General features: G+C 48.9%; 1 protein-coding gene across 2 annotated transcripts in view; it reads left to right on the plus strand.

Moving 5' to 3' along the window:
- The window catches only part of Togaram2 (TOG array regulator of axonemal microtubules 2), a 55721-nt gene that overhangs the window by 19009 nt on the left and 11933 nt on the right, over positions 1 to 24779 (plus strand). Inside the window, exons 7-18 of one of the 2 annotated variants that reach the window (XM_055622651.1) lie at positions 1154 to 1200; positions 3342 to 3508; positions 6064 to 6214; positions 6424 to 6588; positions 8505 to 8655; positions 9398 to 9503; positions 10718 to 10953; positions 12833 to 12991; positions 17643 to 17760; positions 18094 to 18188; positions 19726 to 19921; positions 20491 to 20707. In XM_055622651.1, the coding sequence (XP_055478626.1) occupies positions 1154 to 1200; positions 3342 to 3508; positions 6064 to 6214; positions 6424 to 6588; positions 8505 to 8655; positions 9398 to 9503; positions 10718 to 10953; positions 12833 to 12991; positions 17643 to 17760; positions 18094 to 18188; positions 19726 to 19921; positions 20491 to 20707 (1808 nt within the window). The remainder of the gene's footprint in view (positions 1 to 1153; positions 1201 to 3341; positions 3509 to 6063; positions 6215 to 6423; positions 6589 to 8504; positions 8656 to 9397; positions 9504 to 10717; positions 10954 to 12832; positions 12992 to 17642; positions 17761 to 18093; positions 18189 to 19725; positions 19922 to 20490; positions 20708 to 24779) is intronic. The other variant, XM_055622660.1, reaches the window with a different exon arrangement.

Raw genomic sequence — 24779 nt, forward strand, 5'->3', positions numbered from 1 at the left:
AAGTTTTGGGGGATGAGAGATTTGTGAGCAGATCATTGAGTTCAAGTCCAGTGAGACTGGAGGTGAGACAGAGGCTGCCTGTTCTATTGGTAACTCCAACAGAAGAGCATCTCAGTTAGGCCGGGGTGATTTCTTGTAGGAATTTTTGAAGGAGGGACAGTGCGAGATGGAGGAGAAAGACACACAGGAATGACAGAGTTGTTTAGGAAGCTACAGAGGGTCTGCTTGTGAGACTCCCTCAGCCTACGGAGAAGCCTGTAAGGCCTCACTAGAGGTTATAGGCCCTAACTTCAACTAACTAGGTGTCACCTAAAACTCTTAGGTATGGGGCCGAGACAAGCTCTGACTTTAGAAGGCCACTGTGGGGAGGTAGCTTGGCAGGCAAAATATTTGCAGTGCAAGCATGAGAGCTGTATTCCCTAGAGCCACATGAAAGCTGGTGCTCATCATCTACCTATGACTCCAGTGTGTGAGAGGTGGAGATGGAATCCTCTTAGCAAGCTGGATAGCCATGCTAGCTGAAACAGTGAGTTCTGGGTTCAGCGAGAGACCCTGCCTCAAAATGTAGGGTGGAGAGAGATGGAGGGAGACACCCAACGTTAACCTTGAGCCTCCACACACATGCACACACACTGGGGTGTGCGCCTTCCATGCGTGTTCCGGCCCCGGCCCTGGGCAAACACCAATACAAACAGGCATGTGCAACACATACACATTCATTTTTTAAAAGTGTGGGAGCAGTGGGGAGGAGAAGAGATGGCTTAGTAGCCAGAACACTAGGCATACAGCACAGGCCAAGGCAGGGGCTGTGGCTGGAGCTGAGGAGAGAAGTCCCAGGTCCTCCATCCAGCTAGAGTAGACGACATGGGTCTAGTTTAAGACAGCAGTTTTCATATGGATGCTGTTTCCTAGGAAACAGATGATCGAAGAGCCAGGGAATCACCCAGCCCTGAGTGTGGTCTTTCAGCCTGGCCTGGCTGATAACCAATCAACCCTGTCTTTGTGTAAGGAGCTATACCTCCTGCCGCAGAGACAGGCCTCATCTCTTTGTCCACCTCACTGTCTTTCCCACCTTGGAGCACCCAGGCTTCTCACCGTGGTGTCTTTGGCTAACTGGGTTTCACACAGTTCTTTTCTCTCTCTTACTTTTAAGATTGACTTGTGAGAATGGGCCTCTGGAAAAGACCCCTAAATCTCTGGGTACGTATGTATTCCCATGAGCTCCCATCTTGTTTCTGCTTCTTTGAATTTGGGTTATGGAATTAGGCCAAGGGAGATCCGAGGGCTCTCAGTTCGGGCCCTTCATTTCACAGATGGATGGGGAAGCTGGACTCATCGCACTGCAGAGCGGTGACAAGTCTGCGCCAGGGACTAGGAAAGCAACGGTACTTATTGGTACCTGCTCTGCCGAGCACCAGGAGGCACACCAATTCATAGAGTGCATGGCCGCCCAGATGAAGGAAATGCGCTGTTCCTTTTTGATGAACCAGGTGACCCACGCTGAGTAGTTCGATCTAGGCTACTGTGAGGCTCTGTGAGCTCACCAAATGCTCTTGGAGCCTGGAAAACAGCTTGGCCAGATAGACCTACATTCATAGTTTCGCCGTGGCAGAGTGGGCCTGGAACACCAAGCAGAGACTTCTTGCTCTGTGTTAGGCATATAGAGATGTCCTCACTGGACTGAGTGAGGCGTTAAGCCCACTCTCATAAACCTCAGGTAGTTGCTCTCAGCAGATTCAAAGGTCAGGGGAGCAGGGACAACCAGAGGGTAGAAGCAGGGGCAGGGCAGCTTTCTAGAAGGAGGGATAAGGGAAAGCCAGGGGAGGGAGGAGGGATAAGGGAAAGACAGGGGAAAGTGGAGGGAGGAGGGAGGAAGGATAAAGGAAAGACAGGGGAGAGTGGAGGGAGGAGGGAGAAGGGAAAGACAGAGGAGGGAGGAGAATGAATGTAGAAGGTCATTCCTTCTGGGCTGATGATCTGCTGCCAGGGAGAGGGCACTATGGCAGGAGTGTGATTAGGGGTCAGGAAAGGAGGCCACAGCCTAGGAGGGGCACCCTGAGCTCAGGCTGCACGCAGCTGCTGCTGTGCCGACTGGCAGGAAGATGCCCAACTTCCTGGCAGGTCCCTGACTAATCAGCTCAGCCGGTAGGGTGTTTGGCAGAGTGACAGGCTGTTGCCCAGGACGCTCTGGGATAGGATTCTGAGCAGGGTCTGAGAGGCACCGTGTGGCAAGTACACCTCAAAGGCAAATGCTCCTCCTGTCTCCCTGGTTGAGCTGTGCGGAATGTGATACGCAGGAGACCCCGAATGTCCTTATGCACTAGCCTTCAGATGGCTGGCATGGGGTTTGCGCCCGGAGACCATGTCACTAGGTGTCTATAAACAGGGCCAGCTGCTCAGACAAGGCTTTCTAGGTGTCCCCTAGGTAAGAAACCGGATTTATAAAAGATCTGAGAGCACAGTTTGTCTCTGGCCGTCAGCTGGGGTGACATTGCTTGATAGTGATACAGTGAGGGCTGCCGTGCTGTCTCGAATCTTGTGCTGTCCTCGAAGAACCCATCCTGATCAGCTGGCCCCTGAGCACCTGCATTTTCTCTCCCATCTGTGATTTCTTAGCTCCCCTCACCTTTCCTTAAGCCGAGGGACCAAGGATCTGTGCAGAAACACATTCTCAAAATGCCCTTTCCAGTCCTGGGCATGAACCCCTGGTTAGCTGGCCCTTTTGAGGTGATGAATGACCACATTAAAGGGGCAGGAGGAATTAAGGAACCCATCTCTGTTCTGTCTCTATACAAAAAAAATATATATATATATATATATATATATTTTTTTTTTTTTGTATATATATGTGTGTGTGTGTGTGTGTGTGTGTGTGTGTGTGTGTGTCTTTAACTCCATTGATTGGGAAAGTATAGAGTGATGATGAGACTCAGTGGAATTGATGTTGTTTGGAAATGAATGTAGCTGGGCCTGACTTTTCCCATCTGTGAAGTGAGAGGATTTTCCCAGAAATTCTTTGGCCCCTTCTAGACCTGCTGGGGCAGTATAAAATGGGCAGCAGGTGTTGTATTTGACTCTGTTTTTCCACCCTCTCCCCATCTTACAATAAAATATGCAGTGCTTGCTTTCTGAATGAATGAATGAATGAATGAATGAGTGAGTGGATGGGTAAATGAATAGAGAGTGACTCTGGAGAATATCTAGCTCCCTCACTAGGAAAGTGTGGACCAGAAGGACTGAAGATTGAGGACTTATGCAGTTGAGTCTATCAGCCACAGGGTCAGGCCATTGTCAGCCATGGTGCCACGTTCTCAGCTCTGTCTCTGCTCTTGACTTCTCAGAGCCAAAGCCTTTGGTCCCAGCTGTCAAAGCCAAGACTGTTGAAGCCCCCACAAGGCCCCTGGCTTCCTCACAGTCTGCCTCTACTCTGACAGCATTCTCTTCCGGCCATGCCAAAGAAACCTGCTCTCTGGTGAACGAGGAAGACCAGAGGGAGTCCGGCGCCAAGGTACCAGGGAAAGGAGAGGAGGAGGAAGCTGGAGTCCAACTGGCTAGATGCAAGCATGCTTCTAAAATCTGCTGTGTGGGGCCAGCTGGTAGGGGATGAGGCCGAGCCAAGAATCACCAAGGCCGTTTCCTCAAGCACTTAAGGCCAGAACCTGTGAACAATTTGGGGAGGAGGGGAAAGCAAGAGAAACAAGAAGGGGAACAGGGAGGAATGCAGATGGGAGGGGGTGGGGGAGGGCAGAAGGTCACATGTAGGCTGGGAGGGAGTGGGATGCTGGGGAAAGGACAGAAGGCTTACAGGAACCAGGCTGAGTAATTTGAACTGACCCCCAAGATAGCAGTCGAGAGGCAGCTGACTCAGAGGCTGATGGGCCAAAGCTGTGCTTGACAGGCTGACAAATACCTTGCACTTGGAAGGTGACCTTCGGTGGAGGCTTCTCTTCCCCGATCGAGATGAATTTAGTCAAACTTTACAGAGTCGTTGTTAAGGGATCCTTGTGTTCGCCCTTTGAGACAGGTACGGCAGAGGTTAGCTCTGAAGCAGGTGTGAAAGGTCCACCCTGAGAATGTGCCGTATTATAGACAGAGATGCCTTGAGGACCACGTGAGGGCCTGGCTCTCGTGAGGGTGGCCACGAAAATTCTATGGGTGACATGACTCTCCCCTCCAGCCTGCCTCAGCCACTCACTGTACAGTCATTCCACAGGCCTGGACATTAGAAGTTGTTTTGTCCCAACCATATTAAGCCAGCTCCAAGGCCCCACTTACTCGCTACTGTCCCCTCTTTGGGCTCCATCCACCCAGTGATCCAGCATTAACCGTTGGCCGCTTCTTTGTATCAGCGACATTTTCCTTGAATAGAAGTCACTCTCAGCAGCCCAAACGGCTCTGTGCTAGCCTTTTCATATTAATATCACACCCCTCCCACAAACCTCCTGTTTCTCCTGAGTCCACTCCAGTCTGGCAGCCTTGGTCCCCACCACCTCACTGAGGTACCAACTTCCACATCTCAGTCCTCTTCTGCCTTGTGCCAGCTTTTGACTCAGTGTATAACATGTCCTTGAATTTTTCACCTAGAGTCAGGGGTGAGAAAGGAGCTGTTCCTGGCATTCATAAAAGACAGCTCATCTCCTCCCTCCTTTGTGCACCCTTTCATCTGCCTGACCTGTCCACACTGAGGACCCGGGGCTCAGTCCTCTGGCCCCTGATATATTTACTTACCTCAGAAGGTGTGCTCTAACCGCTGTGTCTAAAGTGTTTCAGGCCAAGCATGATCAAAGCCCTCACCAACCTTCTCTTACCTCCAGCAGCTCTACGTAAATACCTAATTAGGTTCTGGATCCACCCTGCTTAGAACTCCTGCTTTTGCAGCCTTAATCTCACAGGGTCTCCACCCGGTGACTGGCACCTCCTAGCTGCTCAGGCCAACATTCCAGGTTCACTTTTGTCTTCTCTTCCTATCTCTCCTTATGTTTTGTTTATCAGCAGAACCAACTCGACTTGTAAACAGCTTTTGGGCTCCACCGTCCCCCTACACACTCCCTTTACCTTGGATCCCTCCCAACCTCACACTTGCATGCCTGTCGCTTGCATTATTCCCTAATGGTTGTCCATGCTCTTGCGTCTTCGAACGCAGTAGCATGATCTTTGGGAAACAGAAGTCAAAATGTTCTGTTATTGTTGATAACATCATTGAAGAAGGCTGGGTGAAGGGTGCATGGGCTTTTCATCTCATTTTTACAACTTCTTTGTCTTCCTCTTCCAGACATAGGTTTCTTTGTGTAGCCCTGGCTGTGCTGGAACTTGCTCTGTAGACTAGGCTGGCCTCAAACTCAGAGATCTGCCTGCCTCTGCCTTGAGTGCTGGGATCAAAGGCATGCACAACTATACCTGGCTTCATCTCTACAACTTCTTAAGAATATCAATCTATTTAAAGATAAAATGTTAAAAAAATACAGTCTGGGAGAAACTTCCCCAAATGGAAGTTGGATCCTGTCATGGCTCTGCTCAGGACTTGAAATGGCCTCTTCTGTCTTTCTGAGGAAAAGCTGGAGCCCGTGCCATGGGCCTAAAAATCAGTGTAAAACGGATCCTGCCACTTCCTGGCCTGCTGTAGCTGAGAGTGCTCCCCACTTACTCTGGGCACACCCTCACCTCAGAGACTTTGCAGCCACTCTTCTGCTAAAACACTTCTCTCCTCAAAACTGTGTGGCCTGTTGTCTGTCTTCATTTGTGTCTCCCCTTAAATTTCACCCTGAAGGGAATCCCTTATCTAAGAGGTTTCTTACCTAAAGTCAAAGTTGCCATCTCCGTTGCTTTACTTTTCTTCTAGCATATCTCATATGACATTACAGACAGATGGACTGCTTATTGTCTGTGCCCCACCCCTGTCATGAAGCTCCTAAGGGCCCAGGACTTAGCTCATTTTTGTTGCCTCTGGAACTGTGGCTGATATACATTGGAGGAAGCATTACATTTTACGACTAAATGAATGAAGGTGTAGAAAGACTGGTTGGGTTCCCAAGGTTAATAGACATTTCCTTGACCTCGTTCCAGGTCCAAGTCACCATTTCCAAGTCTGCCCAGGAAAAGATGCGACAGAAGCAGATGAAAGAAATGGAGCTGCTTCGAAGGGCAAAGGAGCCAGAGAGGGAGCAAGAACCAGCTTCCCAGGGCCCCAGCACGTGGAGAACCTCAGCAAAGGAAGGTAGGGTGCATTGGTGGGGAAGCTTTACTGGACAACTCCTGGGCTCTTAACCTTCTGAAAGATGGACTGCCCACAGCTCTTCTACTTTCCCATCCTAAGACAGGACAGGAAATCATGTCCACTCCCTTGTCGTCTGTTGACATTTCCACAGAAACTTGATGCCCGGGATGTAGAAGACCTGTTTAGTCTACAATATTTTTTTCCCACAGGCCTCCTTCCTTTGCGGGGCAGTGGGACGCTGTCGGTGCCCACTGGGCTGAGCAGTCCACGCAGAAACAACATTGGAGTCCTCCTGAGAAAGCGGGCCACCCGAGCCTCCCTGCCCAGCATCCCTGTCAGCAAGCAGGAGCCTAGCTTTGCCCGCCATGCCTCAGGTGGGACTTGATCTCTACCTGAGCCACCTCTAGGGTGTGGTCAGGGGGACTTTGGCTACCTGTCTTTGTCATGTTGTTGAGTAGATAGCTAGGCAGTTCTGCCAGCCTAGTGACATGTTCTAGAGTATATGAGGACCAAAGATATGGGCAAGGAGCTACTTCCAAGGGGGTCTCTGGGAAGATCTTGGAAGCCTGCCTGTGACTTTATACTGTAGGGAATGGATGGAGCTGGCTGGGACCAAGGAATTTACAGATCTTTCAGGACATGTCAGGGGAGGTGCCAAGGAACCAGGAGAAACTCCATCTCACTTTCAAAGGAGCTTTTCTTCCTCTTCTCCTCCTCTTCTTCTTCTTCCATTTTCTCCTTTCTTTTTCTCCTTCTTCTTCTCTATACTAGGCATTCAAGTGTTTCTTCATTTGAAAGGACTTAAAAAAAAAACCCTAAAGGTTGAAATTAATCATTCTGATTCAGTTTCCCTTTTTGTCATGCAGCAGATAATAATGGCCAGGTAAAGCAGAGTTTTTGTATTTATTTATTCATTCATTCATTCATTTATTCATTTATTTATTTATTTATTCATTCATCTATCTATCTATCTATCTATCTATCTATCTATCTATCTATCTATCTATCTATCTATCTATCCATCTATTGACTGGCCTCCCTTTTCTGTTCTTTGTATCTTTTAAGTTGTGTCAAATTGAAAGCCTTACATTGGGACTCCTTTTTAGTGTCTATTATTTTATTATTATCACTTATGTGATGGGTCTTGCTATGTAGCCCTTGATGGTTCTTCCTCAGCCTCTTAGGTGCTAGGATTATAGGATTATACCATACTGGCCTTCATTTTGCTTTTGGTTTTTGTTTTAACAAAGAAACCTGTGTTTAGGTTAAGAGACTCCATAAGCTTGCTGAAATGTCATAGCTGAGGGTTTAAAGGCTATTCTTTTTTTTATTATTATAAACACCATTAATCTTCACAAGTAATACTAGTTTACCTAAGGTGATTGTGACCTAAATTTCCTTTTAAAATACATTTATTTTGGATCTAGAAAGAGGCTTGATTTGAAGAAAGTACAAAATAGGTGAAATTTTAGTTAATTGAGAGATATGGTTGTCTAGGGCTTTAGCTTAGTGGTAGAATACATGACAGCATGTGGAAGGCCTAGCTTTCTCTCTGTGTCTCTGTGTTTGTTTCTGTCTTTCTCTGTCTCTCTTTCTTTCTCTCTCTCTCTCTCTCTCTCTCTCATATACACTAGAGAGAAAGAGAGAGGGAAAGGATGCATTGGGCTTGACAGATGCTCTCCTCAACAGCAATGCCTGTGAGGAGGCGCCATTTTGTGTGCCTTGTTGCCTGGGCTGTGTGTGTGAGAGAATGAATCATGGACGCCATCAACACTGAGAAGCAAATTGTAGACAGTAAAATGGAGAGCTCAAGACTCAGTCACCCACAGTGAGGGTGGGCCATCAGCCTAAGACTTTGGCTCCTGAGCCTCCATTCAGATGGTCTGTTACTGTCTTATTATTGAAGCTATGCATGCTTGTGTGGACATGGGTAGAATCATGGAACCGGCAATACCGTTACTTTCATGGTCTCCCTGGAAGCTGCGACTGAATCCTCTAACTCTCTTGACAGTCATGGGAGTGTTACTTAAGTTGCTTTATCAGTTACACTTCCCCCTAACTTTTGGCCTGTCTGGAAATGATGGAATTTCAGGACTGGAAACTTGATTGTTTTTATATCTTCAATGGACTTCATGAGAATCCAGCCTGTCTCAGGAGACCAGGTGCCCAAGATGAGCTCACCATCATTTCCTCAATCCTTTCTGTGTGTCCGAGTGTATGTGTGTGTGTGTGCATGCATGCTTCTCTGTCCTCCTGGGTGACGTTTGCTGTCTCTCTCCCTTGAATACAGCTAATTCATTACCCGCTGTGCTTACCTTGGGCTCTCCTGAATGGGAGGAAGAGGAGGAGATGGATCTTTGTGCCTTCAGGGAGTTGAGGCCCTTCTCGAACCCAGAGCTGGGGCTGACAGATGCCCTCCAGTGCCTCAACAGCAATGACTGGTGAGGCGGCACCTTTGTAGAATGTTCTGTGGCTTGGGCTGTGGTGGGTATTTAGCGGGGGGGGGGGGCTACAGAAGAGCTCCTGCCCCTCAACTTTCCTGTCCCCTCACCCCTATGGAAGAAGTGTGTGTGTGGACATGCATACATATGGGTGGGTTCGTATGTATAGTATCTATAACTTCTTGTATCTGCCCAGGGTCTGTCTCATGTGTCCCAGACTGTCAGTGAGCTTGCTGAGAATGACCTTGATCATTCGGCCTCTGCCTCCTGAGTGCTGGGATGACAGGCCTGTGCCACCATGTACAATTTATATGGTGCTGGAGATCAAACCCAGGGCCTTGTGCATTCTACTAACAAAGACATATCTCTGTCTAAATCAGGTTTAATACAAGTGTCCTCCAAGTATGCAAATGAGGCACATGATCTTAGTCAACAGTTAAAGCAGGCACTGTGGCCTAGAACGCCTGCAGAAGCCTTCCAGTCTTTAGCCCTCACTTTAAGCAACTTCTTGGCCTCGTCTATCTGTGTCAAGAACCCAAACAGGTCCTGGGTGGCCAGAGTTGAGGCCAGCCAAGGGCCCATAAAACAGCTTGTATTGACCAGCTAGGACTTCAAGCCGGGTGTCACCCCTAGAAATCCAGCTTCTGAGGCCTTGGAATCACAGCCTGCTTGGGGGCTGTCTGCAGAGAGACAGGACTCCTCCCTCCTCCCCTCCCGTGACAGGCCTGGCCTTGCTTCTCAGGCAAATGAAGGAGAAGGGCTTGGCGAGCATCCAGCGCCTGGCAGCTTGTCACTCGGAGGTCCTCGGTCCACGGCTGCATGATGTGTCCTTGGCAGTGACTGCGGAGGTGAGGCCTCCCCACAGCTATTGTACTTCTCCACTTCCCCTAATCCACACCCCCTTTCCCTGGCTCAGCCGCCCAGGTGAGTCACACAGCAGCCATGAGGGACTGTGGCTCTCTGGAGCATGGCCATCTCAACTTATTCATCAGCCTCCAGCCACTGAGGTAGGAGGTCCCCCCCGCCCCCGACAACTCCTCTTTCTTCATCTGTAATCTTGTAATCTTTGGGAGAGTCCTGTGTCCCCATTTGTCACTGCCCATTGTCTTCTGTACTTGCAGTGTCTAAAGAGGGATGGAGTACTCCCAGGTTGCTCTTCTTCCCCAGGCTTGGTGTTGTATTTCCCAAGGCTTGGACCTCAGCCGAGGTCCTGCCCTGAAAGACAGTAACTTACGTTTGATCCCCATAGAGGCTAGCCTACACCCTTGGGAACAGCCTGTTCTAGAGAGTGAGGGAAGGTTAGGAATACAGAGGACATTGTGTTGACACGTGGCTGGACCATGTCATGTGGCTGAGGGTTGGTTTCTTCCTCTGCACAGTGAGTGTGGTGTGAAGACCAAAGTGGGCCATTTCTGTAACTGTGCTGCGTTAGTTCTTTTCTTGGTACTGGGACAAAATCCTGGAGAGAAGCACCCTAAGGAAGGAAGGAGTTAGTTCTTTTGGCTCATGGTTTCGGGGGGATTTCAGCCCACGGCGGCAGGGGAGGCATTGCAAGTGGGAATGTTTCTATGCGTGGTGGTGGTAGGAGTGTGTACTGCAAAGTTGTTCACTTGTTCACACAATGGCAGATACAGCTGGCAGAGAGCCCAGGGGACGCAGGGGTGTGGCTAGAACAGCCAAAGGCCTGCCCTCGTGACCTACTTTCCTTGGTTAGGCTCCACCTCCTGAAAGTTCCCCATCTTTCTAAAGCAGCACCACTAACTGGGGAACAAACGTTCTGACATGGACCTGTAGGGAAATGTTCAAATTTTAAATCAAATGCACAAATTTCAGATGATATGTTGAAGACGGAATTGATGGTTACTGTGACAACAAAGTGGGGCATGAGAATAGCAAAGTGGGGCTGTTCTGCCCAAAGATGCTGAAAGGTTTTCCTCTCTAGTGTGGCAAAGGATGAGGGCAGGGCCTTGGTGTGAGGAGGTGGCAGATGGAGCCACACAGTGTGTCCGGAGCCCTTGGGAAGGTACAACTGTTCTGGAGACCCCTTCTCTCTCTCTCCAAGGTCACTAACCTCCGCTCCAAGGTATCTCGCCTGGCCATCAGCACCCTGGGAGACCTCTTCCGAGCTTTGAAGAAGAGCATGGACCAGGAGGCCGAGGAGATTGCTCGCTGCCTTCTGCAGAAGATGGGGAACACTAGCGAGTTCATCCAGCGGGCAGCCAACCAGGCTCTGGGTGCCATGGTGGAAAACGTGACCCCTGCCCGCGCACTGGTGGCGCTTACGTCTGCGGGTGTCTAGTATGTGCTCTGGGGGTGTGTGTCAGGGGAGAGGTCCAGACATATGGAATGAGCAGAGAAGGATGGGAGAGAGGGAAGCAGAGGAAGAAATGAAGCAGGAACCGTGGCTATAGAGGGTCTCTTGGGATGCTGGGGGTCAGCGTTGCTGAGGCACCCATAGCAGACTTCACACACTTAGCAGAGGGAACAACCCTCTTGATTCTGTGGGCTCCTGCTACCCTAGGCAGGCTGCAGAGAATGGGGTAAGCATGGCCAGAGGAAGAAGGATGCTGCTGTTCTGCTTGAGGCTGGGAAGTGCATGGTGGTCATGGTAACGCTTGGGAGACCGGGCATTAGAAGCAGCCTCAGCTGTGCCCTGGGGGCTCCTGCCTCTCTCAGGGGAGCAGTGTTTCTTTCTGAAGAAACATGGACAAGTGAGGAGAGCCAGGAAGCAAACTGGCCTCTGTCAGGAGGGAGGAGATGGACTACTGTTAGACACAGATTTACTTCCCCTTAAGTCAAAATCAAACCAGTAGCAAAACCAAAGGCGTTTCCCAAGCCACAGGACAAGCAAACCAAAGGCATTTTCTCCCACAGGACAAATGCCTTCCTGCTCGTGTAGACCAGTCATCACACTGAGGCATGAGCTTCTCAGCCTGCCCAGAGCCCATTGCCCCTGCCAGCGGACCCTGGCTCTTGTGCCAGTAACTGCTGCAAAGCACGGGCCGTTCCTGGGCCCCATGACCTAGATTCTCTGGGCCTTTGCTTCTTCAGCTGATGGCAATAATACTGATGTCTCTCCAGTGAGGTGGTTCTGATGAGTCAATGACCAGCTTCAGGAGATGGCATCCGGAACAGTGCCCGCTTTACCAAACATTATTGAACACAGCTGTGGCCAAATGAACCTGGAAGAAAGAGTGCTTTTGCTAGATTTTTTCCTTTGTCTCAGCTTCCTCTACTGCAATATGATGACACTAGCAACTCCTGGTTGGTGGGAGATGATGGATAAGAGGAGCCTGGCATGGTGCCTGGCATAGAGGGTGTGACAACTGATCACTGACAATTACCAGGGTAGACTGTCTTCAAATGCCCAGAGCAGGGTTTCCGTGTTCACATCTCCTGGGGATCTTGCCGATATGCAGATTCTGCTTCAGGCCCAATGTGTTAGATTTGCGGGTCACATGGAGTAGGGAGGGTTCTGGTGTTCCCCTTTTATGTCCACAACAGTAGGAAACTGTGTATGTGTCTGTGTGGAGCGTGTCAGAGGTCAGATTCCACCCGTTAAATGACCAAAAGTATACCCAAGTGTCACTAAGCATCATGTGAATGCTTTCCATCAGCAGGAGAGGGAAGATTCAATGGAGATTCAATGGAGAGGGGGTGATATGGTTCCCAATTCCAGGGAGCTGGCAGCTTGACTTGGGGGGGATACAGGAGCACAGCCATACTTACCAGGGAGCCAAGCACGAGCCAACTCAGAGTGAGCACCTAATTCTGCCTGTGGGACTAGGGAAGGAGAGGAGACATTGCCTGGGAAGGGCTTTCCTAGGTGGAAGAAAGGCGGCAACCCTCCTGTGGGCAGAAGGAGTAGTTGGGCTCAGAAACACCCTGAAATGGGGGGGGGAAGGCCCATTTGGGGACCAATCACGTGGCTTCATGCAGCTTTTCTTCCCACTCCCATTGATGCTGTGGTCAACTTTAGCCCTGTCACTGAGAATGACTACTCAAAGACACTGCCCCCCAACCCCACCTCCAGTCATGCAAGATAGGTTTTAAAGTCCTGGCTGGCATGAACATGGGTCTACAGTCTGCGATTACAGATCTGCATGTGTGTTAGTCTGGAGCCCTCACACCTTCACCCTATGACTGACCTCTTGGTTGTGGTTGTGTTTCCCTCTAGCCACCGGAACCCCTTAGTCCGGAAATGTACTGCCAAGCACCTCTCAGCGGTCCTGGAGCAGATCGGCGCAGAGAAGCTTCTCTCAGGCTCCAGAGACAACACAGACATGCTGGTACACAACCTAGTGAGGTTGGCCCAGGACTCTAACCAAGACACCAGGTAGGGCAGGACTCGGGACTGGGCATGGCCAAGGTAACAAGCCACTGGTCAGGTCCTGGTCCCACAGCTCATTGTCCTCAGGTTTAGCAAAGGGACAATCAGATAGATGGAGGCTGGATCCTCTCCCTCTAGCTGTGTTTCTGCTTTCCTCCAGTGTCATGGCTAGCCTGTCCAGGCAGTGACCTTTACGTCTTTTTCTTACCTTCTATTCCTCCACTCCTTGCAGCAGAGTGAGTTCTGTGTCCATCCGCTCCAGCTCTAAGCTCAGACTGTTCAGCTGCATTTTCGAGTGTTCACTGAGTGCTCTTTTTACTAAGTAACCATGTAAGAATGAAGAGGGGAAATGAAGCCCCAGTGTGTTGAAGCTTGCCTTCTCATTGAGGAAGATACACAACAAACAATAAATATAATGAACATTTTCCACTATAGATAAGGGGCACAAAAGTAAACACACACACACACACACACACACACACACACACACACACACACACAAACACACATGAAATGAAGATTGCAGGCCAGAAACCCGAGGCTGAGGCCAGGAATAACTAACTGTACAGGGTTAGGTTGATGGAACCAGGTCTCTGAGGATCTAAGCATGCAATTCAGGCAAAGGAAACAGTACAAAGGCTCCAGGATGGAAACAGCTTGCACAAGGAGAAACACTAGCTCAGGGTTGTTCTTGGAGGCCAAGGTCAAAAGCTGGGGTTTTTGGCTGTGTGAAAGGAGAGTTACAGAGGATTTTAAAGTATGTTTATGGGGTGGGAGTGGAGGTTTGACGCAAAAGAAGAGCGGGGACTGATTGTCTGCCAAAACCAGAGTTGCCACTAGTTGGCTGCAGTTGGTCTTGCAGTTCTACTGTGTCCTTCCGGATGTGAGGCCGACAGTCTAATGCCTTCATTTCAGAGAATGAGGTGTGTGATTCAGGGGACCGAGGCCACCAGGCTCTGCTCTAGAAGTCCCATCTTTCCCCGATCAGTGAGGCATAGGTGGTGTGTCGGTCATGTGAGCTGTTCCCTCTGTGTTCCCTGGAGAGCTGATGCATCTCCCCTTCTGTCTCCACCACCGCACAGGGTATTGCATTGCTTCTTTGTTTGCCGAGTGGGAATCTTCTGGAATAAACCCAGCACAGCACTGCCACCCTCTCCCTCTCCAGTGGCCATGTTGAATGCCCCAGAGTGCCTCCCCAAGAACTCCCTGATTTCTGAGGTGCTGCCTTCCCTTAATCTGGCCAATGACGGGCAATATTTGTCTCTTCCTTCTTTTCTTCTGTCTCTTCTTTACTGGATCTAATGGGAGAAAGTGATGCCTCACTGTTGTTTCAGTGTCTTTTCTCCTGATGGCTTTGTTTTTCACAGGATAGCAGACAGACACAGATTCCACAATCTTGGCAGGAGGTACTGGAGGCTGAGCCCAGGAGATTGGCTGGGCGTTAGGTTTGTTTTGAACGTACAGCCATCAGGATATGGGCAGTGAAGGTTTCAGAGATACAACAAGGATGGGCTTTCAGGTTTTAAACTGAACATCTGGGTTAATGTTGGTGCTAGTCATTGAAATGAGGGATATTGCAGCAGAAGGCTTGGGGTTGTCTGTAATTGTTGGGAGTGGTGGAAATCAAGACCTATTATCTCCCTAGATCCAATCCCTCATTGGATGGCGCTGAACACACTTCATTTTCCTTTATGGTACTCTGGCTTCTGGAGCCACAGGACTCCCTGTTTCTCCTTGCCCCTTAGGGCAAGTTCTCCATTCTGCCTATCCTCTGGACATGGCTGTGGAATGACCTCAGTCCATTGCTGGGATAAAATATCTTGCATTAACAACTCAAAGGAGAAACATGGTTTTTGTTTGTTTGTTTGTTCATTTTTTTTAACAGTCCATCACTGTGGGGCAGTCAGGGCAGTAGGAACCCAAAGCAGCTGGTTATGTTTCACGCACAGTGAAGAGCACAAAGCAATGAATTCCTACATGTGCTCAGCTAGCTCTCTCCTATCGTTCAGTCCAGGACCTATAAAATGGTCCATACCTCAATGAACTCAACTAAGACTATCTCTCACAGGCGTACCTACAGGCCAGCCTAATCTAGAGCATTTCTCATTGAGACTTCCTTTCCTGATGACTCTAGAGTATGTCAAGTTGACAACCAAAACCAACCCCCACATCTCCTTTCTCTGGTTCTCCTACCTCCAACATCAGCCTCTTCTCTCTAATCCCACCAGGGCATCCATCCCCGGATGCCCCAGTCCCATCTTTAGTATAAAGTGTCCTTAGAGGAACTCTCTGCTTTTTCCTAAGTCTGCTTCTCAGATTGTGTCCCCTGTGTTGTTCAAAGACACCATTGCTCACCGAATCACCTATGGTGTAAAATGGGAGTCCTCTTTTCCTGAATCCTCCCAGCCACATTGCCCTCCACATCACAGCATCTTTTAAACTGGCATGCACGCATCGCTAGTCGGAGGCCTCTGCACTTGCTGTTGGCTGGCCAGCGACTACTATCTGGGGTTTTGTTTTCTGTCTGCACCTTTGCAGGCTTGGTGGTGGCTATCGCTCATCGCGTGGACTTTGGAACTAAAGCTTGTACATAGGAATGATGCCAACAACTTTTCCTCGAGGGTGTACAAGCTGTGGGATTTATTTTCAGAAGTCCCTTTGGGTGCCGTTTAGGGAATGCTGAGCTAATTCCTGTTTCAAATGCCTTGGAAGTGTTATACCATTACTTGGGCAGAGTTATAGAGGTGAAAAGTTACATAGAGCGGCAGGGCAGCAGTGAGACATCAGCAAAGCAAGGCTTCGTGTTAAAGGAATGACCCAAATCCCACATTTCTGTGCAAAGCAGGAACTCCCCCTGGAAGAAGGAAAAGACTTCAACTAATCTGAGCTTTGTTTTTCTGGAAGCCTTCACACGTGGGGCAGTGGCAGTCAATACGGTGCAAATCGTCAGCATTTTCCTGTCTTGGTTTTCCTTAGCGGGAAATAGAGATGCATTTTATAAGGAAAAGAATTTTGGGTTGGGTGGAATATCATCATTCTAGATGCTTTCTACTCCATCTCCAATCAGCTTTGAAATCTTTCAATTTCAACTCCTTTATCAGCTCTTGAAACTGACTGTCCATATCTTATTCCCATTCTGTTGCTTATTTCAAGACTTCATCTTCTGCCTGGTCTATAATGGTGGCCTCCTGACAGGACTTCAAGCCCCCGATCTCGCCCCTCTCCACTCACTTCCTGCCTGAGTTAAAAGATTTGCTTTGTTTTTACTTTGTGTGTGTGCACACCTGTGTGTGTGTGTGTGTGTGTGTGTGTGTGTGTGTGATGGGGTGTTCACAGATGTCAAAAAGGAATGCTGAGTCCCCTGAAGCTGAAGCTATAGGCAACGAGACATTTTTGTTGCCTGGAGATACTTTGATTAGCGTGAACATTTGGCCATCCCTCAGCTTCCCATTGTTTGTAGGCCAAAGCCCAGTCTCTTCATAGGGCCGTAAACACAGCTTACCCCCCCCCCCCCCCCCCACGGCTTCTTCAGCCTCATATTCTCTAACCATATCTGGCTGCTGTGTCAGACCATGCCGTAGGCTTTAGAAAGCCCCTCCTCTTTCCAGTCCTAGTCTACTTGTGAATGCCCACTCATTCATTGAGTCTTCTTGATCCTTATGCCCAGACAGCATTATCTACCAGGTAGACATGACTGTTTCCTCCCACACCTTCCACAGACATCTAAGTGTCCCAAACTAGGAAAAAAAATTAAGAACATTTTGAATAACCATATAGCAGAATATTAAATATTATAATATTAGATATATAGCTATATGGATATTATATATTGGATATAGTAGATAAAGAGCTATAATAGATATCTATTATAAAGATACTTGTGGGGGCTGGAGAGACGGCTTAATAGTTGAGAACACTTTCCCAGTGAGAAAGGGTATGGCTGCTCTTATGTCTATGGCCAAAGCTGCTGATAGTGTCTTGCTTGTGCTCTGAGGTAGCTTGTGGACAGGTACGTTAAAAACCCAAGCAGGAACCCTCTGCTTGAAATGTGAATCCTTTTGCCATGTCCTGAGAAGATTATAGCGGACTATAGCAGGATGCCTGGGAAGGTGCTGCTGAGCCCTTTAGTGACACCCTGTCCTCTCCTGCTCAGCTCCTCCCGGCCCAAATCCTATTCCCTGTACCTACCTTGTACAGCTTATAACCACCCATAACTCCAGGAGCGCTGACATCGTCTTTTGTACTCTGCAGACGCCTGTACACACACAAACACCTAGACGTATATTTACACACATAAATTTTAGGAAATCTTGAAAAGTTATATATGAATAATATAACATAGCCTGGGAAGATGATTAATAAGAAACAAAAAGTCTGGAATCAAGGTGCCCACATATTCTGCTATCTATTAAAATGTAAATGCATAAAAAGACTAAGAAAATATTTAAAAATTTAATAGTGATTTCCTCTTGGTAATGGCATTATGAATGATGTTTATTCTTTCATGAATCTAATTTTTAACGGGGCAGGGATTGCTTTTCTAATTAGAAGTATGCAAACCTCTCCTATCATAATTGGGAAAGTTGCATAAAGCTGTAGAGTGAATTTATTGGGCCTCTCAGAGGCTGTTTCTTCATTTGTTCTTCCTTGGTGGCAGGTTTTATGGCCGGAAGATGGTGAACATCTTGATGACAAATGCAAAGTTTGATGCATTTCTGAAGCAATCCCTCCCATCTCATGACTTACGGAAAGTCATGGCAGCCATCAAACAACGGGTGAGCCAGTGCCACTCAAGCGGTTGACTCTGCCCACGTGTAGGTCAGGGGAATGAGTTGGGGTTTGAGAGACTTCCATTTCATCATGACTATTGACAGGTGGCTTGAGTGTGCTTTCTGTTTCAGTGTCTATAGTGAGGCCTGCCTCTATGCGCCTCAAGCTCCCTGGGCCTTCATTTCTTAAGTGGAGATTGTGGTGTCTGCCCAAGCTACCTCTAGGGCAACAGTGTGTGATTTGGGGGTGCTCCCAGGTGGAAGGATTATTCTTGTTGTGCTTTATACTGGTGTGTCAGGCTACCCCTTTCGGCTTACGTTCTGTGTCTGTTTCTCAAGGGAATACAAGACAATCATGAAGTCCCATCTGCCAAAGGCCGCAAGGTGTTGAAGAGCCTGGTGGTGCGTGAGAACAGGCTGCCGAGTCAGGAGGGGTATGTCTGTTCTTGTGTCTCTGGGCCCCGTGACCAAAGCTACCAATGGTGTCTTACTTGCCCATGGGGGCTGACTGGGGACTGAGGCTTGTCTGAAACCTAGTTAGGTTTACGTCTCTAATGGATGGGTTTGTAGGGTACAGTCTCCTGCCCTCGTCTTAGGTAGAGCTGATTCTGGCTTGGCAACATCTGCCAGAGATGTTGAGTATGGTAGGCTTGGCTGAGAGCATACAATTCTACCTTGGTCAGGCTCTCCCTTTAAGCTCGGCATCTCTCTGTTCACTTAGACCAGCATGCCCTTTAGCTGCTAGATTGGTCAGCCTGAGATCAGTTCTGAGGCAGAAGACCTGGCCTGAGGGCTAAAGGGTATGTCCTGGGAACAGTTAAAAACCCAAGCAGGAACCCTCTGCTTGAAATGTGAATCCTTTCGCCATGTCCTGAGAAGATTATAGCAGACTAGAGCAGGATGCCTGGGAAGGTGCTGCCGAGCCCTTTAGTGACACCCTGTCCTCTCCTGCTCAGCTCTCCCTCCGTAGACTAGATCAGTTTCCAGCCTTCCCATCCTCATGCTTGCTTTGCTGTGTTCTGTCTTTGCTTATCCTGAGCACCTGGAGCTTGCTTGTTGGTCTTGTAAGATGCAGCTTGCCTGTCGCCTTCTCCCAGGTAGAGCCGATTCTGGCTTGGCAACATCCTCAGGGCGCACAGCTACCCCTGGTCTTCATACCTCTGTTTCCCATCGGGTTATGAGATGCTCAAAGCAAAGATGGTGTGTCTCGTCCCTTTATTCTTAGGACCCAAGCGCAGCTCTTGGTATTCAGCAGAGGCAAGACTGTGAAACGCACGAACCAATGATAGAATGGATGATATTGGAAGCTGGTGGGTGGGAGCTGGGCGTAGGGCAGGAGCGCAGACAACCTGGCTCTGAACTAAGTGTGGGAGGCAGGAATTCTATGTGGAGCCTCTCGAGTGCTGACCCAGCCTAGGCTCCGATGGATGTGTGAGCCCAACGGGAGGGAGCAGGGACACTCTCTGCTCCTACAGGAGTGGGAGAGCCTAGGCAACAAGGGGCCGCATGTGGGAAGCAGAGGTGGAATGTGACAGCCTACTGAATCTTCCGTTATTTCTAGGTTAAATAAGCTCTGGCTGTGCTGGTGGCTGGGGGGCGCATCTCTGTGGCAGGGCACCTGTCTAATATGCATGAGACCCTGGGTTCCATCCTCAGGAACCCCCCTCCCCCAACACTTGCACCAGTCATCTTTCCACTTGGTTTCCCTACCCTCAATTCTTTACCCTCAAAAAGGAAGAGGGAAAAAACCAGGAAGAGGGCACCTCGCTTGCTGTCCTTTGAGGAAGAGAGATGCCCAGAGTCCCCAAGTGCAGTGTCCCCAGGCAGCGTTGAGAGCAGAGGTTGGGGGCTGGGCCCAGCTGTAGGGGGCACACTGTTTCTGTCCTGCCTGGCAGTGGGATTCAGCTTGGGATGAGAGGTGTGTTCAGCCCCTGGGCTCTTCCCCAGGGGTCAGCCACTGCTTCTGCCTAGGCTTGGCTCCAATGGCCCACGGCCGATGGGCCTACTACGCTCCTCCATGCGGGGTGGCGTGGAGATGGCAGAGCAGCTCCGGGAGCTGATCCGACTGTTGGAGGCCAAGGAGTTCCAGGCTCGGATGGATGGTGTTGGGAAGCTCCTTGAATACTGCAAGACCAAGCCAGAGCTCATTGCTGCCAACCTAGTCCAGGTAAGTACCCACCCATGTCCTCCTTGTGACTTCTTCCTGTGGGTGCCAGTTCAGTCTGGAGAGATCTGAACTGATTTAGAGGGAATGTAAGGGAAGCCTGCCAAGCAGTCACCTTCCTGGCAGCCTTTGTAATAACAGAAGAGTAGCTGGGTGTGGCTGAGGGTTTGAGCACATCTTTAGAATGCTCAGAGGTTTCCTGGGTGGCCTCCATCCCTCTGCCAGAGAGGGTGCTGTGGTCAAGGTCTTGGGTCACCTTTAGTTAGTTATTTTGCATATTTGGTATCACAGCCTGTGGTTGGACAGTGGCTGGGCCATAAATGATGGACAGGCTGGGAAACAGGCTGCACCACAGAAGGGGTTCCTACTTTTCCTGGGAGTGATGCGGACAGGCAGGTGGAAACCCAGCGTGTGTGATCTCCCCCACCCCTTTGTATTTTCCTGTTCTGCTTTTGAGGAGATGAGCTGTTCATCACTGGGAATGTGCTAGCACAGGGCCACTTTCAGGGGCCCCAGCCAATACCTGTCAAACCTGAGTTCCCACCAACTCTTGATTTTTGTTCCCTCAATAGGTATTTGATGCCTTTACCCCAAGGCTTCAGGATTCCAACAAGAAAGTGAACCAGTGGGCACTGGAATCCCTCGCACAGATGCTTCCTGCCCTAAAAGAGAGCATACACCCCATGCTGCTCTCCCTCATCATCGCAACTGCAGACAACCTTAACTCTAAGAACACTGGGATTTCCACTGCTGCCTCTGCTGTGCTGGATGCCATGATGGACAGCCTGGGTGAGCATCCCACCGCAGTCCCTATGGGACACTGAGCCACCACACCCATCGTCTTAGGGTTTTTACTGCTATGAAGAGACACCATGACCATGGCAACTCTCACAAAGGAAAACATTTTATTGGGCCTGGCTTATAGTTCAGAGCTTTAAATCTACTTTTGTCATGGCAGCATTCAGTTAGACATGGTGTTGGAGAGTTGGTTAAGACTTCTACGTCTGAATCAGCAGGTAGCAGGAAGAGAGAGTGACACTGGGCCTGGCTTGAATATCTGAAATCACAAAGCCCGTTCCCCTAATAACACACTTCCTCCAACAAGACCATACCTCCTTAATCACTCCTTATGGGGACCATTTTTATTCAAACCATCATACCCATTTTGTGTGTGTGTGTGTGTATCAGCTGAGTTGTCTAAGGCTGTATAAGAGCAGGTGATGACATTGTAGAGCCTCCAAGTTCCCGGCTGGAGGCTTTTCCAGGTTCGATCTATGTCTTTGATCACTGTTCTATGGCTGTGAAGAGACACCACACCATGGCAACTCTTATAAAGCAAAACATTTATTTGGGGCTGGCTTACAGTTTCAGAGGTTTAATCCATAATCACCTTGGTAGGAAGTGTGGTGGCATGCAGGCAGACATGGTGCTGGAGAAATAGCTTGAGAGTTCTACATTTGGACCCTTAGGCAGCATGAAGAGAGAAACACTGGGACTAGCTTGAACTTTTGAAACCCCAAAAGCCACCCCCCACCCCCGGCGACACACTTCCTCCAACGAGGCCACACCTCCTAATCCCTCTCAAGTAGTGCCTCTCCCTGATGACCAAGCATTCAAATCTATGAGCCTATGGGGCTATTCTTATTCAAACCACCACAGTCCGCTAGGTCCTGCATGGTCAGGAATGGAGGTGATGAGAGGAGGCCTTGCCTAGTCATGTGAGGAAAACGTGGCACCACAGGAGTGAGTAAAGAGTACTTGGCAAGGTTCATCTGTGTTGGGGGTTGGTGATGGACTGTGACAGAGGAGCAAGGAACACAGGAAGAAAGGAAGGCACAGTGGTAGTCACCATGAGAGACAAGAACATGGCAGATCATATGCCTTTGTAGCATCACCACTCACTTCCCCAATGTCAGGTGGACTTTTTGGTGCATCTGCTGTCCCTTTCTTGGCTAGAAGGTGATGTTTAGTATATCTTTGGAGGGAAGGGCAAGTTTAAAACGTAAGATCTGCTGAGAAAGTAGTGCCCGAGTAGACTTATGTCTAGGCCAATATGATGGAACGTGTATCTGAAGATTGCCTTTGCTGTATATCTGATGAGTGGAAGATAGCACCTGGCCTCTGGCATTCACAGAGCATCCTGGACAAGACATTCCTGGCATACTCACCTCCCCTTTCTCCCTATGCCTTGGCCAGGACCCAGTTCCTGGGACTGGGACAGCAAGCAGTGTCCTTGGCTAGAGCCAGTAGGAGACATTTTGGTTACAAATCAAAGGCCTGGTCATGCCCCCCCCCCCCCAGCTTTTTATCTCCCAAGTTCATAAATATTATCAATTTCCACATTTCATCTCAGAGGAAATTTATGATTTGCTGAGTTTGTGGCTGTGGAACAAACAATACAAATCGAGCCCTAAATTACAGCTTGTTTCCTGCACTGCTCTGGGTGAGTGAGATTGCTGTTGCCAATAATCAAGGCTCTTGGTAAATCACCCCAGGCCCTGGATTTATTGGGAAAACTTACACAGAGCAGAATGGGCTTTAGGCGTTTGAGGAGGATGAACACTCATGTCTGGAGAGAGGGCTCTTTTCACTCCTCTTACCCCTGCCAAGGCTTTTAGGCTGCTCTTTGCCGCTGGGCCAACCTTCCCTAGCATGGAAGAGCCTGACATTTTGGACAACAGAATTTAGTGTCTCCCATAGTTGTTAGACTTAGGTACCCTCTATCCGAGGACCTGCTCTACCCACGTAGAATACCCTGGAAAACAGTAGGCCTGGGAAGTGGCCTGTGTATTAGTCTGTTTCTGCCGCTGCAACAAAAAACTCCAAGGCTGGGAAGTTTATATATATATATATATATATATATATATATATATAATTTAATTCATTGTTCTGGAAGCCTAAGAGTATGGGCACCAGTTTCTGATCAGTTTTGATGGAGGCCTAATGATGAATAACATCACAATGGTGGATGATGTCACAGTGGTGAATGGCATCATGGTGGGTGGATGGTGTTTCAGTGGAGGGTGGCATCATAATGGTTGGAGCTCTTGTGGAAGAGATTACATGGTACGACACGAAGACAGACACCAGGAAAGGTGGTTGTGCTCAGTGAATAGTTTTCTGTGTAAGGACACAATTTCAGATCACATGGCATCATAAACACTATAATCCCAGTGCTCCTGTGGAGAAATGGGAGGCAAAGATGGGAGAATCCTGAGAAGCTCAGTCAGCCTGGTAAATGCAGTGGTTAAACAAGAGACCTTGTCTGAAACTAGGTGGAAGGCAAGGACTGACACTTGAGGTTGCCTCTGAGCTACACACACACACACACACACACACACACACACACACACACACACTTTTTATTTATTTAAAGAACGTATATGGGAACTAATTCACGTCTCAAGGCCTATATTAGTCCCCTCCATGGCAATGCTCCTAATGATCTCATTACTTTCTTCTGAAAGTCTCACCACCTTCCAGCATTTTTACCCCGGGGGCCACACTCCTAACACAGAAACCTTTGGGGATCAGCTCAGTATCAGCAGGGTTTCAGCCATGTGGTTCTCCCTATTGGGACAAGGTCCTCTTGGATACAGCTGGAAACAGCCCTTCTGGTCCATCAGCCAGAGGCTCAGAAACAGGGGGAGTGATGCAGGCGTATGTGTGTGTGTGTGTGTGTGTGTGTGTGTGTGTGTGTGCATCTTCTATGCTCCTTTGGTCAGTGCTGAGGTTTGTGATGGAATGGTGTAACTGGTGTTTGCTGCTTTGTGGGTTCTTTTTTCTTCCTCCCTTCTCCATCTCTCTTCCTCTCCCCTTTCAACTCCCTAGCAGTAGGTAAGAGAGAAAAAAGGAGAGGAAAGAAAGAGATCCCTGAATAAAGTGAGGGGTCAGAAAAGGGGGGATGATGTTATCGTTAAAGTACTTCCTGCTGGTTAGAGGCGTTGAGCTCCTTGGGGAAAGTTTGATCTTTGACATCAGGATATCTAATTTCTTCTTCTGGTCATTTCTTCTTTGAGTGCAAATACTTATCAAACCACGACCAATAGCAACCACCAACGAACCAACACCTCACCCCGCCTCCTGCGGCCCTAGTGTTCATATACCCTCCGAAAAGTCTCCAGAATTCCAAATGTCACACAATCACAGAAACTATCTGCAGCTGGCAAAACCACGCTGCTGCCAGAGCACAAGGCAAATCACAATCAGCTGCTGCGAAGCAACCCCGTATCCCCATACCTGGGATTAAAACGAACATATTCTTATAACATTTCTGTTTTTTTTTTTTTTTTTTTTTTTTTTTTTTAAAGAAAACAAAACTCCAATATTCTCACTACAGAATGGTGTTGGCCTCAAAGGTCCAAAGGAGAAGCCCTCTAAATTCCTTTGCAAAAGCTCCTGTGGAGCCTATGTGATGCAGTATGCGGTCTTGGCTCTGGGTGTGGTGCTGTTTGCGCAAGCGTGGGAATGAGCTGTTGGGGTCAGTTGAGTTTTCTGGGTAGCACATCTTAGTCCCTCCCGTAATGTCGGTTCTGAAGGTATTTTTGACTCTAAAGTGACAAGCCTAAGGATTTGGGTTAGTGAGATGGAAAATTTAATCGCCCCTGGTGAGTACCAAGGGCAGAACCATGTTGTCCCTAGGAACGGCTTTCACCCGCATAGAATGAGCTGAGCTTAGTCCAGAAGAGAAACAAGCAGCTAAAGCTCCCACTGCCCATGGTAGCTGCAGAGCCTTGGGCGGTGGGGACAGAAAATGACCCAGCTGAGCCTAGTGATTCCAGTGCTTCTTTAGACCCCTCTCATGGAGTGCTTTCTTGCTAACCTGCCTCTTTGTGCCCTCCTGGATTCTGGGCTGCAGGCT

This window comes from Psammomys obesus, unplaced genomic scaffold (genome assembly GCF_907164565.1).
Source record: "Psammomys obesus unplaced genomic scaffold, mPsaObe1.curated_primary_1811, whole genome shotgun sequence".
NCBI classification, from domain to species: domain Eukaryota; kingdom Metazoa; phylum Chordata; class Mammalia; order Rodentia; family Muridae; genus Psammomys; species Psammomys obesus.